Raw genomic sequence first — 19,343 nt, 5'->3', positions numbered from 1 at the left:
ATTTCTTTCTGTGTTTTGGTTTTGGTTTTTCGGCCTTGGTTTCCTTTTTTCGGTTTCGGCCAAGAATTTTCATTTCGGTGCATCCCTACATTTAAGCAGAGACAATTAAGGAGTTTTTATGAACTCGCTGACACGAACTCCTCACAAAGTTGCTTAGGGCCCCCAGAACTCTAGGAACATTGTGCTCGACTCGTACATTACACATTAAATCAAAAGGCGGAGAGTAGGCTTTTTTTTGTGTCTGCTCAAATGTGTTTTCAATGTGGTTGAAAGTGGACTTGATCAAAACATTTCACACCCCAGTTAGGATGGACAATTCAGCATCTCCAGTCTACCTAAACTAGGTGTCTTTAGACTGTGAAAGGAAACCAGAGTACCTGGAGAAAACCTATGCTGAGAACATGGGAACCTAACACAGAAAGGCCTCTTGACCCAGCTGAGGCATGAACCAGGGACCACCGAGTCACTTTGCTCCCAGACTTGTTGATTTGTAACAAATGTAAATTACATAATTGTTATGTGAGTATAAGCAGTTACATGCCCACACACCTTAAATTGTTCTCACTGGCCATTCTGAGAATATGGACAGCACACCACTCTTAGTGGTGTAATGCAGGGTATACGAAGGTATACGGAGTATACCCACTTCTTTATTTGATGGCATGGGGTATACCCACTTCTACTTTAAAAACATAGGGGCATAAAGTAAAAGTATACCCACTTCTCCATGTACCACTACACCACTGACCACTCTGATGAATAATCAGTATAGTTATTATCTTTAACATTTGAACTGCTTACCATGTGCCATATAATGAATATAATGAATTTCTCTGGATTAAGCAAATGTTTTGCTCTGTTTTAAAATCCAAACACTGTTACTGTTGAGGTGGTCCAGATCACAAATATCTACTACAAAGAATATGTATTGTGGGCCTCTATGCTGCCTTTCACCACATACACATCTAACACTCACAAGTCAAAACCTTGTAAGCTGCCTATTTTTAAAGTATTTTTGGGTTCGCAGGATACATTCTAAGGATGCCCTAAAATGCTGCATTCGTCTACAGTGCCTTAAATGCTGTAGGGAGACCAAAACGGGCCCCCAAAATCCTGTCGATGTAAGCAATATAGAAATGAGGCCCTAAAATGGTCCACAAGCCCACAAATGGTTCATGCGACTTTGCTTATGTCCATAAATATCACAAAATGATGTCTACATATGGCGTAACAGACTCGGTTTTGAAACACGGTTATAAAAACACAACAGGAGTAGAGAAGTAGATCTAATTAGAAAACGCGTCCGAAGCCTGTCATCCTCCACACATACAAAAACCCGCATCCATCATACAGGCCCATTGCTAGTAAAAACGCTAAATAAACACACACACTTACTCTGCGTTAAAGCCATTGACGTGCAGGATGCGCATCTGTTTGACTATGGTGCTCTTCCCGGACTCTCCAGCGCCTTTAAAATCACATAAAAACACACGAGACATGATGCATATGCTAACTATAAGCACATCCAGAGCAAAGAGATGATCCGTTTTTGGATACTCTTGAATATATCCAGTTCGCTGAACAGTTGATTATGTTGATACATACGCATCCGTTTCAAATGCATCAGTTATGAATTGTTCCTGTCTTACCTAATAAGAGCAAGCGGTGTGTGGCTTTATATGCCTGTCTCTCTTTCTGTAACTGTTTCTCGATCTTTTTATTCGCCTCTCGTTGCGCTTTCTCGTCGATGCGCTGGTCTTCCGTTTTGCTGTTTCCCAAACAGCCCATCTTTGAAGCCTTTCTCCTCAATCACGCACTAAATGATAATATCTCAAATCGCCCCTGTGATGACTTCAAATGTATCGAGTTAAGAAACGGGGCGAAAATCCTTGTGCCACGAAGAAAGATTTGGCGTTAACCCTGCACAGACCTGCGCGATGGATTCAATCCGACCCTTTCGACATATTCATGATCGATGCAGGAAAATCAGGCATGAAGCGCTTGAAGCTCAGATCTCTTTCTCTCCTCTCGTTACTTTGCTGTAATGTATGTTTGTGTTTGCGTGCCTTTAACTCAGCACTGCCTCTCTCTGTGCTTACAGGAAGTGACACTTCACATTCAGCCTGCTGATCTCAGGTCAGCCCTGCTCGGCTCCTCAGATCATTTGGCTTTCAAGCTTATGCAATCATTTTATCAGTGCTAAGTGACTTTATTACAGAGACTCTTAATCAATCTCTTTCTTATTTACATTTGAAGACAGATATTATTAGGAGTATAACATGGTGTAAACAGCTAAATAAAATCAAGCAGTTTTACTACAAAAATTAACAGAAGAGCCTGGGATTAGTTAATGTAGTAACAGTTTAAAAATGTTAATTTAATCCTATATAATACAGGCACATTGACTCAGTCTTCGCTAAAACAAAGGATTTACATTAATTGTTATTGATCTGAAATTTGCCCAGATCCCAAATTAAGGGAAGTTTTTTCATGATGGGTTGTAATAATGGTTGTTATAACACTTTTCAGCATCAAAACAATTTCTGGCTAAAATAAATTATAAACTGTATAAATTGCAACATGCCAAAAACATTCAACAACAATACATTACAATTTTTGGTTTTAAGGGATAAAAATGTAACTAGTTTAAATGGGAAAAGCATTGTATAAAGCAGCCGCTATCAAGCATTTCTGCATTTTTAAAAGTCAAAGGGACATTGAACAGAAATATGATAACACACTAAACACAGTTCTGTCTAGGGTAGAAATGCTACAGTGCAGTGCAAATACAGTGCATGTCATGCAAACTAGCTGCTTACTTTGCATAAAATGTTTTCACAGGTCAGTGTATAACTGCATATTGCCTAGATGTAAATATATCTATGTATTAAAATATATGTATGTATATGTCTATTGTAAATAATGCAATATCAAAGTGGTTTAGATTTATTTTAATCTAAATTAAAAACCTATTTCATCCTTAAAGTTTACCAAAGCATTAAAATGCTGTCATCATTTACTTACCCTTGTGCTGTTGAAAACCTGTGTGAGTTTCTTTATTCTGATGAACCCATGAGAATATATTGATATATGATGGTAAGCACACAGTTGGTGATGCCCCAATGACTTCCACAGTATTTGTTTTTCAAAAAATTCCGTAGAAATTGCAGCTGGGTTGCCGGTAACTTACCGTAGATTTAAATTTATGTTTTTTACTGGCAACATTTTGTTCAAAGTTAAATGAACATTAAACATTTACAAGTCTTTGTCTTTATAGAGTAAAACTAAAAAAACTGTATCAAGCAAAACATTCTGGGAAACAAAATCTGAAGCAAAAAACAGAAAAAGGCTGATGATGATTTCTGGTTTCCAGAATGCTTTGCATGGGCTGTTATTGTATAGTTTTATTCTGTAAAGATAAAGACTTGTTAATATTTAAAATTTATTTAACTTTGAACAAACTCTTGCCAGTAAATAACATAAATTTATATCTATACGGTAAATTACCGGCAACCCAGCTGCAATAACATTGAAATTTCTACGGAATTTTTTTACAGTGTACTATGGAAGTCAGTAGGTACCGTCAACTGTCTGCAAACCATTATTTATCAAAATATCTTCTTTTGCATTCATCAGAAACAAGAAACTCATTCAGGTTTAGAACAACATAAAAGTGAGTAAATTGTGAAATATCTCTTTAATGTTAATGGTATGTTCTTAATATCTGGGAAAATATGTAAGAATTCTTATTACACCACCAGATACAGAGAGGTGAAGGCTGAAAAAATTCTGGTGTGAAATATGAAAATGAGATGCAAAGTTGAAAGGGTTTTAATAGTGTCCGTTTAATGCAAATCATGTACTGACATACAGTATGACTCCAGGCTAGAGAGCAGAATGAAAACTTTAAAAATAAATGTTGTAGTCTCCCCCTTGTGGACATCATTAGAAATTGCCAATCAATAAAAATATTTTTTGACATTTTGTTTTTTATAATGTGTTTGTATGAAATTATGCTTTTGTTTGTTTGTTTCAAAACTTAATAAGCAATTCTTCTCATAAATAAAATATTACATAGGCTGCATTTTTAGAGTCAGAATAGAAGAAATCCTTTTCCAAGACATCACATAATTTTGTGCATGCAGAATAGCAACTTCATGTACTCGATTCAAACTGCATTTAAAAAACTGCCATGCTTGGTTGTTCTTTGCGTTTGTGTGTTTTTTTGTGTTTTTTTTTCATGTAAAGCTGCTTTGGAACAATGAACACTTTAGAAATGTGCTAATCAAATTGAACTTAAATGTGTTAGCAGCACAAAAGGCCATAGGGTTTGAACCCAGGGAGCACACATACTCTCAGAGTTGCTTCTAGCCATTTTGACGCCCAAAGCGAAACCCCTATTGGCACCCTCTCAAACAAGATCATACAATATTACATGTAATAATACATACAAAAAACACCAATCCTGTAAAAATGATGTGATCATGTAACACTCAAATCTGAAATGCATTAAATTTAACAAAGCAGTTAAAAAAAAAAAAATCATTGTCTATTAAAGGTTTAAAAGGGAAAAAGAATTATCAACAAACAATGTACTTTTTACTGAACCAATTTTGACCTTTGAACACTTTGATCTAATGGTGTTGTTGAGCACTATAAATGCAAACTTAACATGTAATTAATGATCAGGCAGTAACTGATAGCCCTCTGATCCAATGGCATATAGGCATTAGATTGACAGTAGGCCTAATGGTGCTATAGGGAAACGGTGGGGGCAACAATCACATAGGGTTGCTGAGCAATAACGTCTTGGGTTACGTAAGTAACCCTGGTTCCCTAAGAGGGAACAAGATGCTGCGCCGCCATAGTAATGCTTTAGGGAACGCCTCGGCAAGACTGATCTGAAGTACGTGTAACACATATTCAATAATTCCGCGACCGTAAACCTCCTTGGTGATTAATATAGGAAACCATCAATGTGTTGTCCGACAAGACAAGCACATACTGGCCCCTCAGGTCTGGAAGGAAATACCTGAGACCAACCATACCACCATCATTTCCAGGCAATTATGTACCATAGCTGATGATGTGGTTTTCAGCGATTTTGACCCTGTCAGCCTTCCATAATCAACCTGTGAGAGACGTGTCTGTTGTCAGCCTCACACGCTGATAACACTCACCCAGCACAAGACCTTGGCTTTCTTCACATTATCGGAGTGGGTTTCCCGTTGGGGAAAAACCCTTGGTCTTTAGCCACCACTGTAGGGGTCTCATATTCATATAACCATTGTCTCCATATGGGCTCTTCCAGTGAGTGAGGTTTGGTCTTCGAAGTGCCCTTTCTTAATACCTTAATACAGCGGTGGAAATAAATAAGTATTTGACACATCAGCATTTTTATCAGTAAGGGGATTTCTAAGAGGGCTATTGACAAAAAATTTCCTCCAGATGTAGCCATCAAGCCAAATATTGAATTCATACAAAGAAATCACAGAAAGAGAACCTTTTGGTTACGTATGTAACCACGGTTTCCTGATGGAGAGAACAAGACTTTGTGTCCTTCGTGCCACAGCACTGCCCATTCCGCTAATGCGAGCCTCATCGAGCTCCTCAGACACAAGCATCGAATGGTGCATGGCATCTCCTTTTATGCACGTAAGTGTGGGCGAAGACTGGTACCATTGGTGTAATTTCATTGGCATTTTACACAAAAGTCAGGCCAGATTGGCTTTCAAGAGCACACCCCATACTGTTGTCATCGACACAATGTCTTATTCCCTCCACCAGGGAACCGTGGTTACATACATAACCAAGAGGTTATTATGGTAAGAACATAATTTTATATGAAGTAGCCACAAATTGAGTATGTTTACTATAGTTTAATAATGATTATTTTTCTTAAATGATCACAAGTGCAGTGCTTTGATAAATATTACATATTAATTATCATGAAAAAACGTGTTCAAAACACAGGAAAGCTGGTTGTGGCAATACTTTTTGGCAAATCACACATACCACCTTCTGTCCGACCCCCTTGGCTACGCGCTTCCCTTTTAAAAGTTGTTATTCTTGCAGAAGTTTCAGTGGGTGCCTTTAAACAAATGTGGGTACTTTGTATAAAAGTTTGAGCTCTCTAGCTTGAAAATTCGGTGAAAAGTGTTAGAAGTTACAACCATACCCGGCTGATCTCCCTTCTGTTTTATCAACTGGGTTTTGCCATTCCTTACCAGCATACATTCGACTCATTTAGATTTACTTCTTCTTTAATCAGTTGAAACTGCTGCGGCCTTCAGCTCTGCTTGTCTTTAGACTGCATTATTCAGCATATTCTCAGTTTCCAGCCTTTAAACAAATATATTCTGGTAAAAAAATAGCATAAGTATTATATAAATCATCCAGTTGTGTTTTAAGGTAATGTGTTGTTGCTATTTTGGGTTTGCTGCTTTGTCATGGTGGGGTCCCCCCTATAAGACTTGATTAAATTCAAGCGCTGGTACAGACAATCTTTTACAGCCCTACTTTAGCTCCATTTATGGTAACCTGTAAAAACATAAAACAAAAACTCTTTTAGTTTTGAGTGGACTTTAAGGGTTCTTTACATTGTAAAATAATGCACAAATGCTACAGTAAAAACCTTTTAAATTAACTGGAAATACCCTTCACATATCCACCTTCTCCTCACTTCTCCAAGAAAGGCGCCAGCGATTTCAGGTGAGTGATTTCTTGTAGAATGCTTTGCTGCTGGATATGTAAAAATGACCTATGGCAGGAAATTGATTTGTATGTCACAATATGCTAAAAGAGAAGTTGAGATGATATATTTATATATATGAGCTAATGAGCTAATCAATATTGAAATTATGTCATCATGTTGGAAAAACTCTGCACCTTACAAAGCAGACTTTATTTAATTTCAAAATGACCATATAAAATATATTTATTCATATGATAGAAAAAAGAGAAATAAATGAACATAAAAAACACAAAACATCACCAGTTAAACAATATCTCCATCTTCACAAAGACAATAAAGCTCCATTCACACACCATTTACATTCAAAATCAAGCAAGTTCCCTGTAATATGAAAACATCTGTGCTTCACTCTTATTTGAGATTCAACCAAAGCGGGAAATAGATGAAAAACATATATTCCGCCCATCAGCAGCCAATCTTTAAGATTTCCAAATGACCAGCTTGGCTTGTCCAATTACAAAGTTTGCAACTGTGCACTGCTGACTGTGTGCTCTTGAATATTTACACCCATAAACAAAAAGTATCTTATCAAAAACAAAAACCACCCAGTATTTTTCCTAAAAAAAGAAAACAATGGGACCAATTTGAAACACTCAGTGAAAACATGAAAGACAGATTCAAGTGCAGAACAGAAAAAGCAAGCAGGTGAAACATTCATGTTAAACTTAAAAATCTGAGTGTTGGTGGGCAAAACACAATGCAGTAACCTTCACTGTAAGTCCCCAGATTGTATAAAAAGCCTCCAAGATGTAGAAACCATTAGAAAATTACTCCATTAATATCTCCTTAATATTCTCCAAATAATCAACTTTGATACAAATTTGATAGAGGTCTTACTACAGTGTCAGGGTTTGTGGGGAAACTGGCCACCTGGGTACGAGACAGTCACAACCTGGAGAGGTTTGCAATCAGTAGTTCGCTGTCGGCAGAGGATAATGACTTTGAGGAGGGAATTGTGTTGATGGAACCTGTGACTAACATGGAGAATAACAGAGGTACACTCCCTGAACATCGCCTAAACCCATCCAGTCCCTCTGGGCCAATGGTAACTGTGAATAATGGGACGGAGGATCACATGAGCCTTGAGACTTAAGCAAAGGTTCCCCACAAACCCTGACACTGTAGTAAGACACTCAGCAAGGGCTACAGTGGGTCAACATAGTAACCCATTCCATCTGCCTAGAAATGAGTAGGTCAAACTAACTCAATTGATGGTACACTTCCAACCCCTGGTCCCTTGTTAGTAACATTTAGACAGTGGGAATAACTAGAATGGGGCTATCTTCACCGGGATGGTGAGCTTTCAAAGCTGGGGTGGATGTGACCAGATTAAGTATCTTTAGGATAACAGGAAGGCACTATATATGGGTGATTCTTCAACTAGGGGCACTTTTAGCCTTGTGAATTTGAAATTAAAAAACTTGCTCAAAAGTCACGTAACACAGTCTGATAAGTTTAAACAATTTGTCTAGTTTTAAGGTCTGTAAGAGGGCAAACTTAGATTTCCAGAGAAATTGTTAATATTTTACATTTTTCCAGACCTGTTATAAACAAATGTCATTTCCACCACATCTCAATATACAGTTGTTATTTAATAATATAATTACTTATGCCACTCCAGAATTGTCTAAGATTATTTTTGTGAGTAGTTTTACCATTTTTTCACAATGTACAATTATTATACATTTGTCAACGAGATAAATTAACTGCCATGAGGACCAAATGCTGAACTGTTCACCTGTCACACTCTTAACTTTTGAAATATTTTTTTAAAAATGTGTGTGGTGATGGAAATGACAGGGTGGTGGTGGAAATGACAAGGTGTTGTGGAAATGACAATGAATTAATGTGAACGTAGAGAGACAGTATAGAAATTCCTTAGAAAAATTATTAAACTCATCACACTCTTTAAACTCAATTTTAAAGTCATTAAAGATTACCACACCTGTTTTTTTATTTTAGAGTTTGAGTCTCCTCTGTCCCCCTCCCGCTTTACCCACTTCCTAATTGTCAGCTGATGACATTTGCTAACTTTTTCATCAACAAAACATAATCCATCAGCATCCAATTTTCTACGCCACAAACCTCAGGACACACTACACTCATATACCACATCCATTTTTTCTCTTTCTCTTCACTGACTGACACTGAAGTTACTAAGGGTGTACCTGATGTGCGTTTGACCCTCAAAGCCTGGTTCGTTTGACTCACACATATCATCAACACCTCACTGCTCACGGCACATTTCCATCCACGTTTAAGCAGGCGTTGGTCATTCCATTGCTTAAAAAAAGCCACACTGAACCCCTCACTCACGGACAGTTATTGACCTGTCTCACTCATTCTGTTCATTGCGAAAACACTTGAAAGAGCTGTTTACAACCAAGTACCTTCCTTTAAGTCACTGAACAACCTACTAAATAACAAGCAGTCGGGCTTCAAATGCAACCACTCCACGAAACAGAACTGCTATTGGTCACAGAAGCATTACGGCTAGCTAAGGCAGACTCTAAATCCTTGGTTCTGATTCTGCTAGACTTGTCGGCAGCTTTTGACACATTCAATCATCAGATACTACTAGCCACCCTATTGTCGCTAGGGATCACAGGCACTCCTCTCCAATGTTTCAAATCGTGTCTCTCTGAAAGATCCATCAGGGTGCCATACAGGGACATGCTGTCCACAGCTCACAAAATGGTCACTGAGGTCCCTCAGGGATCAGTGCTTGGTCCACTCCTTTTCTCCATCTACACAACATCCTTAGGACCTATCATACAGGCACATGGCTTCTCCTACCACTGCTATGATGACACCCAGATCTTCTTTTCATTTTACCCAGATGATTCCACCATAGCAGCACGCATTACAGCCTGCTTAGAACACATATCGGCTTGGATAAAGCAACACCACCTCCAGCTGAACCTAGCCAAGACTGAGCTGCTTCTATTATCGGCACAACTTAAGATATAGCACGACCTATCCATTCATCTTGGCAACACAACCATTAATCCTTCCGAAACTGCCAGAAACCTCAATGTCGTCTTTGATGACAAACTGTCCTTCACTGATTACATTGCAAAGACAAGCGCAGTCGTGCCGATTTGCGTTATACAAATTTTAGGAAGATACGGCCACTCCTTACGGAGCATGCAGCACAACTTCTGATCCAGGCCCTGGTAATCTCTAGGCAGGACTACTGCAATGCTTTTTTTGCTGGCCTTCCTGGACGGTCAATCATACCACTCCAGTTAGTTCAGAATGCAGCAGTGACATTTCTGTAGTTTTTTGTGAAAAAAACTGATTAGCTTTGAAATAATACTTAGCATTTCATGTATGCAAAATACTCTTATTTCATTTTACATTTTTAGCTTTGTAAAAACACCCTTAAAGTTACAGCATGTTTGGAAATGACGTATAATAAATGTTTTTACTGATCAAGCAATATTTACCCTGACTTTTTCTTTATTTGTTGTTAATGAAAATTTTAATTTCCTCCATATCCAGCATGTTCTCTAATGTCACTGAACATTTCCATGGAAACCCACTAAACAATCTTTCACACAAACTTTTTAAAGGCACATTACAGTGTTGTGGTGGAAATGACACCAATACAGTGCGACAGCTATATTTTGTATAAAAAGTTAAATTAATAGTGATCTCACATTAAATATTATAATGAATTTTTATTATTTTACTAGTGCTTAATTCAGGTACATTAATAGTTACCAGTAATTCATATTTTTAAACTGTATTTTCATTGTTGAAATGTAAAAGTCTGGGTGTGCGACAAGGAGAAAACAGTGAATTTGACACCTATTAGGAGTTTAAAAAGTATTAAAAAATCATAATAGAAAGGTCCTAAATTTTTTAAAGGTGGTTTTATTGTAAGTTTGACAAAGAAAGAGGAATTTGTCAAAAATTATATGTATTTTTAAAAATATGACCCAAGTACATAAAAGTGCCCGTAGTCTAAGAGTCACCCATATAGGGTGTGGCTTAGAATTAGGAAGTAGATAAAGCAGCGTGTAAGGCAGTGTTCTTCATTGCGCGGCTCGCGAGTGAATACAGTGATATGATCATGCAGGCATGAGCTTTTTCTGTCTTTTCTGCTCCGGAGGCTAACCAGATCAAGATGCACGTAAATAAGCGTGTTCAATCGCATGCAGTGCTTGCACAGAGCGAACGCCATATGACATCAAAGTATCGTGAAACCAAACTGTGTCACGGTTAATCCGTGTCATGTCTTGTCTCTGTTCCGATTGTTATCACCTGGACATTCATTGATTAATTACCTGCCTCATCACACCTGTTTGTCATTTAGTCTGTGTGTATATATACCTCTGTCTTCTGTTTGCTCACTGCTGGATCATTGATATTGATACCCTGTCTGTTTCCTGTGTTCATGTTCCTGAGTTTCTGTGTTCACCTTGTCAGCCATCGTGTGTTTATTATTAAATGTTATTTATTTGGAACCTTGCGTTTGCGTCCTGTCTCTCCAACCCTGTCGTGACAGAATGATCCAGCCGTGCTGGACGCAGCAGGTTCACAGAGGGCGGCTCCCCCAGGAGTTTCGTCGTGGGGGAGTAGTGACATCGGGGTTCATTCCCCATCAGCCCCGATGTCTCTTGGGGACCATCGTGAGCGATCGCTCGCTCCTGCGGGTCTGCGGGAGGAGGATCGGCCCAGGCGGTCCCCTAACGGTTGAGTCGTCGTCGACGGTCCCTCGGAGGACCACCATCCTGCTCGGAGGGGGATCCGGAACGGACCACGCCCGATCATTTCCCCGGGGTGGCTACCGAGGGTCTCCGTTTCCGCGAGGGGATGGGAGATGATTTCCGGGGGCATCTGATCGTCGACGATTTCCAGGAGGGGGGTAATTCGTCTGCCTCGGTTCTCGGAGCGATCGCTCCGGTTCTCCTGGCGCAGTCCGGCCAACCGTCCCGTTGGTCTCATCCCGCGGCTGCCGGCTTCGCCAGGGTCCCCAAGCCCTCCACCCCTCCCTTGGACTCTCGCTACCAGACTTTGTTTTTGTTGTGTTTTATGTGAGTGTCTGGTAGCCACTCGTAGAGGGGAGGGTAATGTCACGGTTAATCCGTGTCATGTCCAGAGGTGGGTAGAGTACCCAAAATCTGTACTCAAGTAAAAGTACAAGTACTTATACAAAAATGTACTCAAGTAAAAGTAAAAGTATCAATCTGATTATTTACTTGAGTAAGAGTAAAAAAGTATTAGATGAAAAAACTACTCAAGTAGTTAGTTACTCGTTACTTCTGATCTGATAGAGAAGTAGCGCAAAAGCACTGAATTTCAGACTTCTTGGAGGGTTTTCACAAACCTCTCCTTAAGAGTCTCATTGTTCTGCTTATATACAAGTAAGCAGCCTATCTCAGTCCTGCAATGGGTACATTAACATCACATAATGTGTCGTTTGAGAAAAAATCTCAAACACACACACACACACACACACACACACACACACAGATGTTTTTCTGACGGTTAACTCTGTATTTATTTTCATGTTCACAACACAAACTTGTCAGCGTCTGCCTTTAAACATGCAAACAGTAAACAAATAAGAACGTGTGTGTCTGTTTGTTATCATGTTTTTACATGAATAGGTTATTTTCATTGCCATTAAAGTGCAATTACTGAACATAAACAGGAGCTGAATAAAAATGATCATTTTAGAATTTCATATGGAACTTACAGTATCTGTTTTTGCAAATCATCTCTACATTTATTATAATTTATAATACATGTTTCTTTCAAATCAATCTTTATTCTTTTATTTTTATTCATTCATTCTTTAGGAAGGATTTAAATAAAATACAATCCCGTTTTTATTTGAATGTATTTTCTACACATTAGTGAGGTGTCCGGATTTGTGTATAAATGCAGTCATTACATTATGCTGTTAAGTTTGTTTAGTTGTGGGGAAATGATATGGAATTGGCAGATGTGAACGGGCTGTTTGTATGGTTTAACTTACATTAGGATTTGTAATCGCTTGCACAAGAGTGCATATGGCAAAAAAACTCTGACAGTGTGTGAAATGACCATTAATACTGTTCAAATAGACAATACTGTGACACTTACTTCAGGCTGGATCTTGAATTCCTGTTCGCTGAGATGTCCGCTCGTTTATTGAACAAAACACGCATCACATTATGAAACTATTCTTTTTGACCTCTTGGAGTGAAAACATAGACCGAACTTGAAGCCACGCATGATCTGCCTCCGATAACTCGCACAACGCACACGCGCCCTCATCTGCTTCTCCTATCCCCTACGCGGCCGCGCGCGCTAAAAATGTACTTGAGTAAGAGTAAAAGTACCCATCCTTAAATTTACTCTAAAAGTACTAGTTACCCGAAAAATGTACTCAAGTAAATGTAACGAAGTAAATGTAATTCGTTACTACCCACCTCTGGTCATGTCTTGTCTCTGTTCCGATTGTTATCACCTGGACATTCATTGATTAATTACCTGCCTCATCACACCTGTTTGTCATTTAGTCTGTGTGTATATATACCTCTGTCTTCTGTTTGCTCACTGCCGGATATTGTCATTGATACCCTGTCTGTTTCCATGTTCCTGAGTTTCTGTATTCACCTTGTCAGCCCTCGTGTGTTTATTATTAAATGTTATTTATTTGGAACCTTGCGTTTGCGTCCTGTCTCTCCAACCCTGTCGTGACAACCTGCTTGTTATGCTTTCGAATCGCTCTCGCAGCACAGTTATGTCACTCGCCAACTGTTCTCCCTTATGAAACAAAATATATTGCAGTATATTGGAAAATATCATGCAATATATTAGACAACATATTCCCATATATGGGATTTAATATTTATATTTTCCAATATATTGAAATATATGCATAGACCATATATGTATATAAGTATGGAGGACAAGAAGTGCAAAAATTAAAAATAAATAAATAAATAAATACATGTACAAAGAAATATATAAAACAAACATAAATAAATAAATACAAAAATAAATATGCAGAGAAATATAAAAAACAAACATAAATGAGTATTGTAACTTTGATTTCTTTATTTTTGTATTAAAATATTTTTAAAACTTTTATTTATTTCTGTATTTAATTATACATTTTTATTTATTCTTTTATTCATTTCCACATTTATGTATTTATTTATGTATTTATGTGAACATTTAATTATTTTTTTACATTTATTTATTTCTACATTTATTTATTTAAACATTTATTTATTTCTACATTTATTTTTTCCACATGTATTTATTTATACATGTATTTATTTCCACACGTATTTATTTCTACATTTATGTGCCTAATATGTTAATGAGGAGGGGGCGTGTTTTTCTTCAGCCGTAGCAATGGAGCACAGAGTGGCAATGCTACAGTAGTGTATACACGTGTTCTGAGGCCACAACAGTCACATCTTTTGCTCTTACAAAATGACACGCAAGAGAAGAGCGTGGATACTGAAAATCACTTTAATATTCGCATTTCTTAATTTTGTATGAACAAAGTTGTTCATACAAAATTAAGAAACGCGAATATTAAAGTGATTTTCAGTCGCGTTTTAAACGCAATATTCAATATGCTTGTGGGCATATTGAATATTGAAACGCGACTGAAAATCACTTTAATATTCGCGTTTCTTAATTTTGTATGAACAAAGTTGTTCATACAAAATTAAGAAACGCGAATATTAAAGTGATTTTCAGTCGCGTTTCAAACGCAATATTCAATATGCTTGTGGCCATCAGTGAAAGTGTGTGTGTTTTTTCTCCTTATCGTGCACAAACCTCGTTGACATCAAGCTCTATCAATGATCTATCAGCTGCATATGGCGTTTATTAAATATGATCAGTGTATTTCATGTGCACACCCTATCGTGTCTCACTGTCTGTTACCAGACCTGTTAAAGATGCGGTTTCTGTAATGTGTGCAAGAATCCCGAACGGATGTTTATAACGCGATGTTCGGGGTGAAGAATATGCATGCTTATCCTGTAAATACATACAGAAACAGTGATATTAAATTACTTAAACAGTGATTTTTGCCATTTCGCCCACCTCTCTCAACATTCATTTCACTTGCACTACACTCAAAATCACGTCCACGCTCTTCCCTTGCGTGTCATTTTGTAAGATCAAAATATGTGACTGTTGTGGCCTCAGAACACGTGTATACACTACTGTAGCATTGACACTCTGTGCTCTATTGCTACGGCTGAAGAAAAACACGCCCCCTCCTCATTAATATATTAGACACATAAATGTAGAAATAAATACATGTATAAATAAATACATGTGGAAAAAATAAATGTAGAAATAAATAAACGTTTAAATAAATAAATGTATAAATAAATAAATGTAAAAAATAATTAAATGTTCACATAAATACATAAATAAATACATAAATGTGGAAATGAATAAAAGAATAAATAAAAATGTATAATTAAATACAGAAATAAATAAAAGTTAAAAAAATATTTTAATACAAAAATAAAGAAATCAAAGTTGCAATACTCATTTATGTTTGTTTTTTATATTTCTCTGCATATTTATTTTTGTATTTATTTATTTATGTTTGTTTTATATATTTCTTTTTACATGTATTTATTTATTTATTTATTTTTAATTTTTGCACTCCTCGTCCTCCATAGGGTCCAACAGCTGGTTTAATTAAGTGCTTGAGTTAATGTGCGCATGTAATTCTCACTGAACCCTCCAGTCCCAAGCAGAGCAACCGGCTACTTCTCCATAAAACGCTGCTTGAATGATGGGTTTATTATTTTTCTTGATGAAAAACACAACAACAAAACGATCTCGCTTATATTAAACATCATATATGTATATTATAACAAAAACGAGTAAGCACGCGGCTTCTGCCATTGTCCTGTAATTCAGCTTGCCTCACACACTCAGGAATAAATGAAATCAGACACCTGCTGCTCTGTGACGTGACGCGTTTTCAGCTCCGCTGCATTCAGGCAGCAGACACATTCAGTTGTGTGTTTGCTCTCTCTAACGAAACTAAATTATTTAATTACACGGAAATATCAAAATGAGGGTGAAAGACGGTGTCACGGTGGGCAAGTGATCTAACCGGTGAGAGGCTGAAGCATCGACTATCGCGGCAAGCCTACTATATATGTCTGAGGTCGCACGCCTCTGGAGCAACTAGGGGTAAGTGTCTTGCTCAGGGATACAATGGTGTGTCACAGTGGATTCAAACCCGGGTCTCTCACACCAAAGGCTAGTGTCTTATCCACTACGCCAGTGGTTCTCAATCCTGGTCCTGGAGGCCCCCTGCTCTGCACATTTTGTGTGTCTCCCTTGTTTAACACAGCTGATTCAAATTATCAGCTCATTAGCAGAGATCTCATTGTCCATCAGATTAGAGAGACATACAAAATGTGCAGATCAGTGGGCTCCCAGGACCAGGATTGAGAACCACTGCACTACGCCATCACCACCACCAAACACTGCATAGTTTTGGGGGCACTGCATAAGGATATTATAAGAATGTACTTCTACCATTTGACTTTCACAAAGAAAAAAATACAATGGCCTTAGTCATACATAAAGCAGATCTTATATTAGCACCACTGACCACCGCACTCACTGCTATCAAACAATCCTACACAGTGTAACATATATTCTTAGTTGTATTCATTTGCCCTCATGTTTCATTGTTTGCACCTGTTGTATGTAATCACAATCTTCATAAGTGTCTTCTCCTGTGTACTCCTGTGGTCTCCTGTGTATTTATACCCCTGCTTTAGTTCAGTCTCTGTCGGTTCTTGTTAATGTTACCTTGTGTTTGCTGTGTACTCATCATCATAATTAAAGATTCTTGTGTATTTGTATTCTATCGTCATCCTCTTCCTTGTGTACAGAGGTAGACGTGACAGCCGTCCTTCATCCTCGCTGGTCCCGCCCAGCCGTCCTTCATCCTCACTGGTCCCGCCCAGCCGTCCTTCATCCTCACTGGTCCCGCCCAGCCGTACTTCATCCTCGCTGGTCCCGCTCAGCCGTCCTTCATTCTCGCTGGTCCCGGCCAGCTGTCCTTCATCCTCGCTGGGGCATAACCATCTGCCAGCTGTCTTGGAGGTGGTTTCCATGTCTCCACATGCATCCTCCAAGACCCTGACTCCGCCTCAGTCCTCTGACCCATCAGCTACACCTCGGGTCAAGACTCCTACACCTCCACCATGGTCCATCCTCCTTTCAGCTCCACCAGGATTCCTCATCCTTCCGGCTCCGCCTTGGTCTGTCATCATCCCGTCCTCCTGTCTGGACTATTCCTCCAGCTACACCTCGTCACGCCGTCCTGCCGGCTCTGTTGGGCTCTTCCCTCCCTCCGACTCTGCACGGGGTTCCAGATCCCCGTCTCTTCCTCAGTTGCCAGAACTGTTGGCTCCACCCTGGCCCTCCAGCACCTCGGCTTCCCCAGGGCTCTCTGACTGCTTGCCTCCGCTCTGGTCACCTACTACACGGCTGTCGTTACGCTTCCCTTTGACTGATCTCTGGCAATCTATCAGGCTCTTCCTTCTTCTGGCTCCTTCCTGGCTCCTCCCACCGTCATCACCACCCCAGTGTTACGATGCGGGGCACGCCTAGGGAAGGGTGGGGTGGAGTACTGTAACATATATCCTTAGTTGTATTTGTTTGCCCTAATTGTTTGCACCTGTTGTATGTAATCACAATCATCATTAGTTTCTTCACCAGCCATGGGTGTGAGACCGTGTTACAACCAGTGTACTCCTGTGGTTTCCTGTGTATTTATACCCCTGCTTTAGTTCAGTCTCTGTCGGTTCTAGTTAATGTTAACTTGTGTTTGCTCTGTATCCCTAATTGTCATTAAAGATTAGTTTTTACTTGTATCCTCTGTCCTCATCTTCATCGTGTTCAGAGGTAAACATGACACACGGACACCACGGCATCAGGCATACATTTACAACCATGCCTGAGTGTTACCCACGAGAAATCTCCCGCATCCCCCATTTTCCCCACCCGCTGACCAAAGTCAGTAATAAACAGTATTGCTTATAACCTACAGCTGATAAAATAATATTTAGTTTAGAGAAAGAAAAAGAAAATCTCAACAGAGAGTTACTCTGGCTCACGCCAACCGGCCCCGTGAACTCAATTCCAGCATGCACAGAGAGAGAGAGAGATAGAGAGAGAGAGAGAGAGAGAGAGAGAGAGAGAGAGAGAGAGAGAGATAACAAAGGCAATGTTCATTTTATGTTTTGAGTTAATGATGGGGGGGTGTTGGTTGTTGGGTGTTAACTGGGCAGGGACATTTTTTACCTTCTGCCTGGATATCACTTTTTTTTTTTGATGCACAAAATGTTGTAAAATGGGTTTAATACACCTATACCCTTCTTTCATCATTTACTTCACTACAATTCATTACAAATCTGTAAAAAATTTCAGCAGAACACAAAAGAAGATATTTTAAAGACAATTTGTAGACAAGCAATCAAGCCAATGACTTCCACTTCTCAAATAATTCTTATTTGTGTCTCACAGAGAAATAGTCGAATACAGGGTTTTAACAGCATGAGGATAAATAAGTAAAAAATGAATGGTAAACTATTTAGTTGCACAGCTGCCAAGAAACAAATCCGTAACAAAATTACATATTAAATTATTAATCTACTAATTCTGTATTGGATAAACGATAAGGAGTGTGCATTACCCACTGTACTTTTGGGCAGATAATGTAGTTTAGTTAGGGAATCCCTGACACTGATGGTGTTTTCATTCTCTTTGGTTTTGCACACTAGTATGTTTTTTTTTCTTTGTTTGCCACCCCTTTTCTCTTCCTTGTCTATGTGTGTCATTATGACATGAACATGTTATCTATTTAGTGAAAATGAGTGTCTGTGAGATGCAAGATTGCTGACCACAAATAAGCACAAGGACCACCATATGCACATGCCAACCGTACAAAAAAGACAGTCATGGTCAAAGGTGTAAGTTCAGCATGACTGTGGATAACATAAAACCGGATAAGTGTCGATTCCCTGGTTGTGGCTGAACTTTATTCAAAGCATGAATTGATAAGAAACTCTCTGATCAGCTGTTGTGTAACATGGCCTAATTCAACTTTGAAGCAGGCCTACATTGCTGTTTGGTTTTGAACCCCCCAAATTCTGCACAATACAATGAGTTATGTTAATAAACTAAATTGCTTTTGTAGATATGTTTTGGTGTCTGAGTGGAAAAATACTGTGAGTGAGTATAGGAGCAATACAACAAATCAGCAGTACAGAACAAAATACAGAACACACAATCAAACATACTGTGTTACAAATGAAATCTGTATTCTGCAACTTCTTAGAAGAACACTAGATGGCAACAATTTACAAATATTAGATGAAAAGCATTTACAAGTCTTTATAATGAAAAGGCCAAATAACATAACTTTCAATCTTTTGTGTAACCTAAAAGATATATTCTATAGTTAAGACATAAACGTATAGGTAATTTATAGCATGTTTATAAACATATATAACAAATATAACTAACATATATGTCCTGTGCATAAAATCTTAACAGTATGTTTTTAAGTAGGCATACATTT

At 38.5% G+C, this 19,343-nt stretch overlaps 1 protein-coding gene across 1 annotated transcript in view; it reads right to left on the bottom strand.

Moving 5' to 3' along the window:
- Positions 1–2,095, bottom strand: part of gnal (guanine nucleotide binding protein (G protein), alpha activating activity polypeptide, olfactory type) — a 179,630-nt gene extending 177,535 nt beyond the window's left edge. The window contains exons 1-2 of the mRNA XM_055181632.2: positions 1,650–2,095; positions 1,396–1,468 (exon numbers count right to left, since the gene is read on the bottom strand). Coding sequence (XP_055037607.2) covers positions 1,396–1,468; positions 1,650–1,788 — 212 coding nt within the window. The 5' untranslated portion in view covers positions 1,789–2,095. The remainder of the gene's footprint in view (positions 1–1,395; positions 1,469–1,649) is intronic.
- Positions 2,096–19,343: the final 17,248 nt, after the last annotated feature.

This window comes from Misgurnus anguillicaudatus, chromosome 25 (assembly GCF_027580225.2).
Source record: "Misgurnus anguillicaudatus chromosome 25, ASM2758022v2, whole genome shotgun sequence".
NCBI classification, from domain to species: domain Eukaryota; kingdom Metazoa; phylum Chordata; class Actinopteri; order Cypriniformes; family Cobitidae; genus Misgurnus; species Misgurnus anguillicaudatus.
This window is presented reverse-complemented; position numbering and strand designations above follow the sequence as displayed.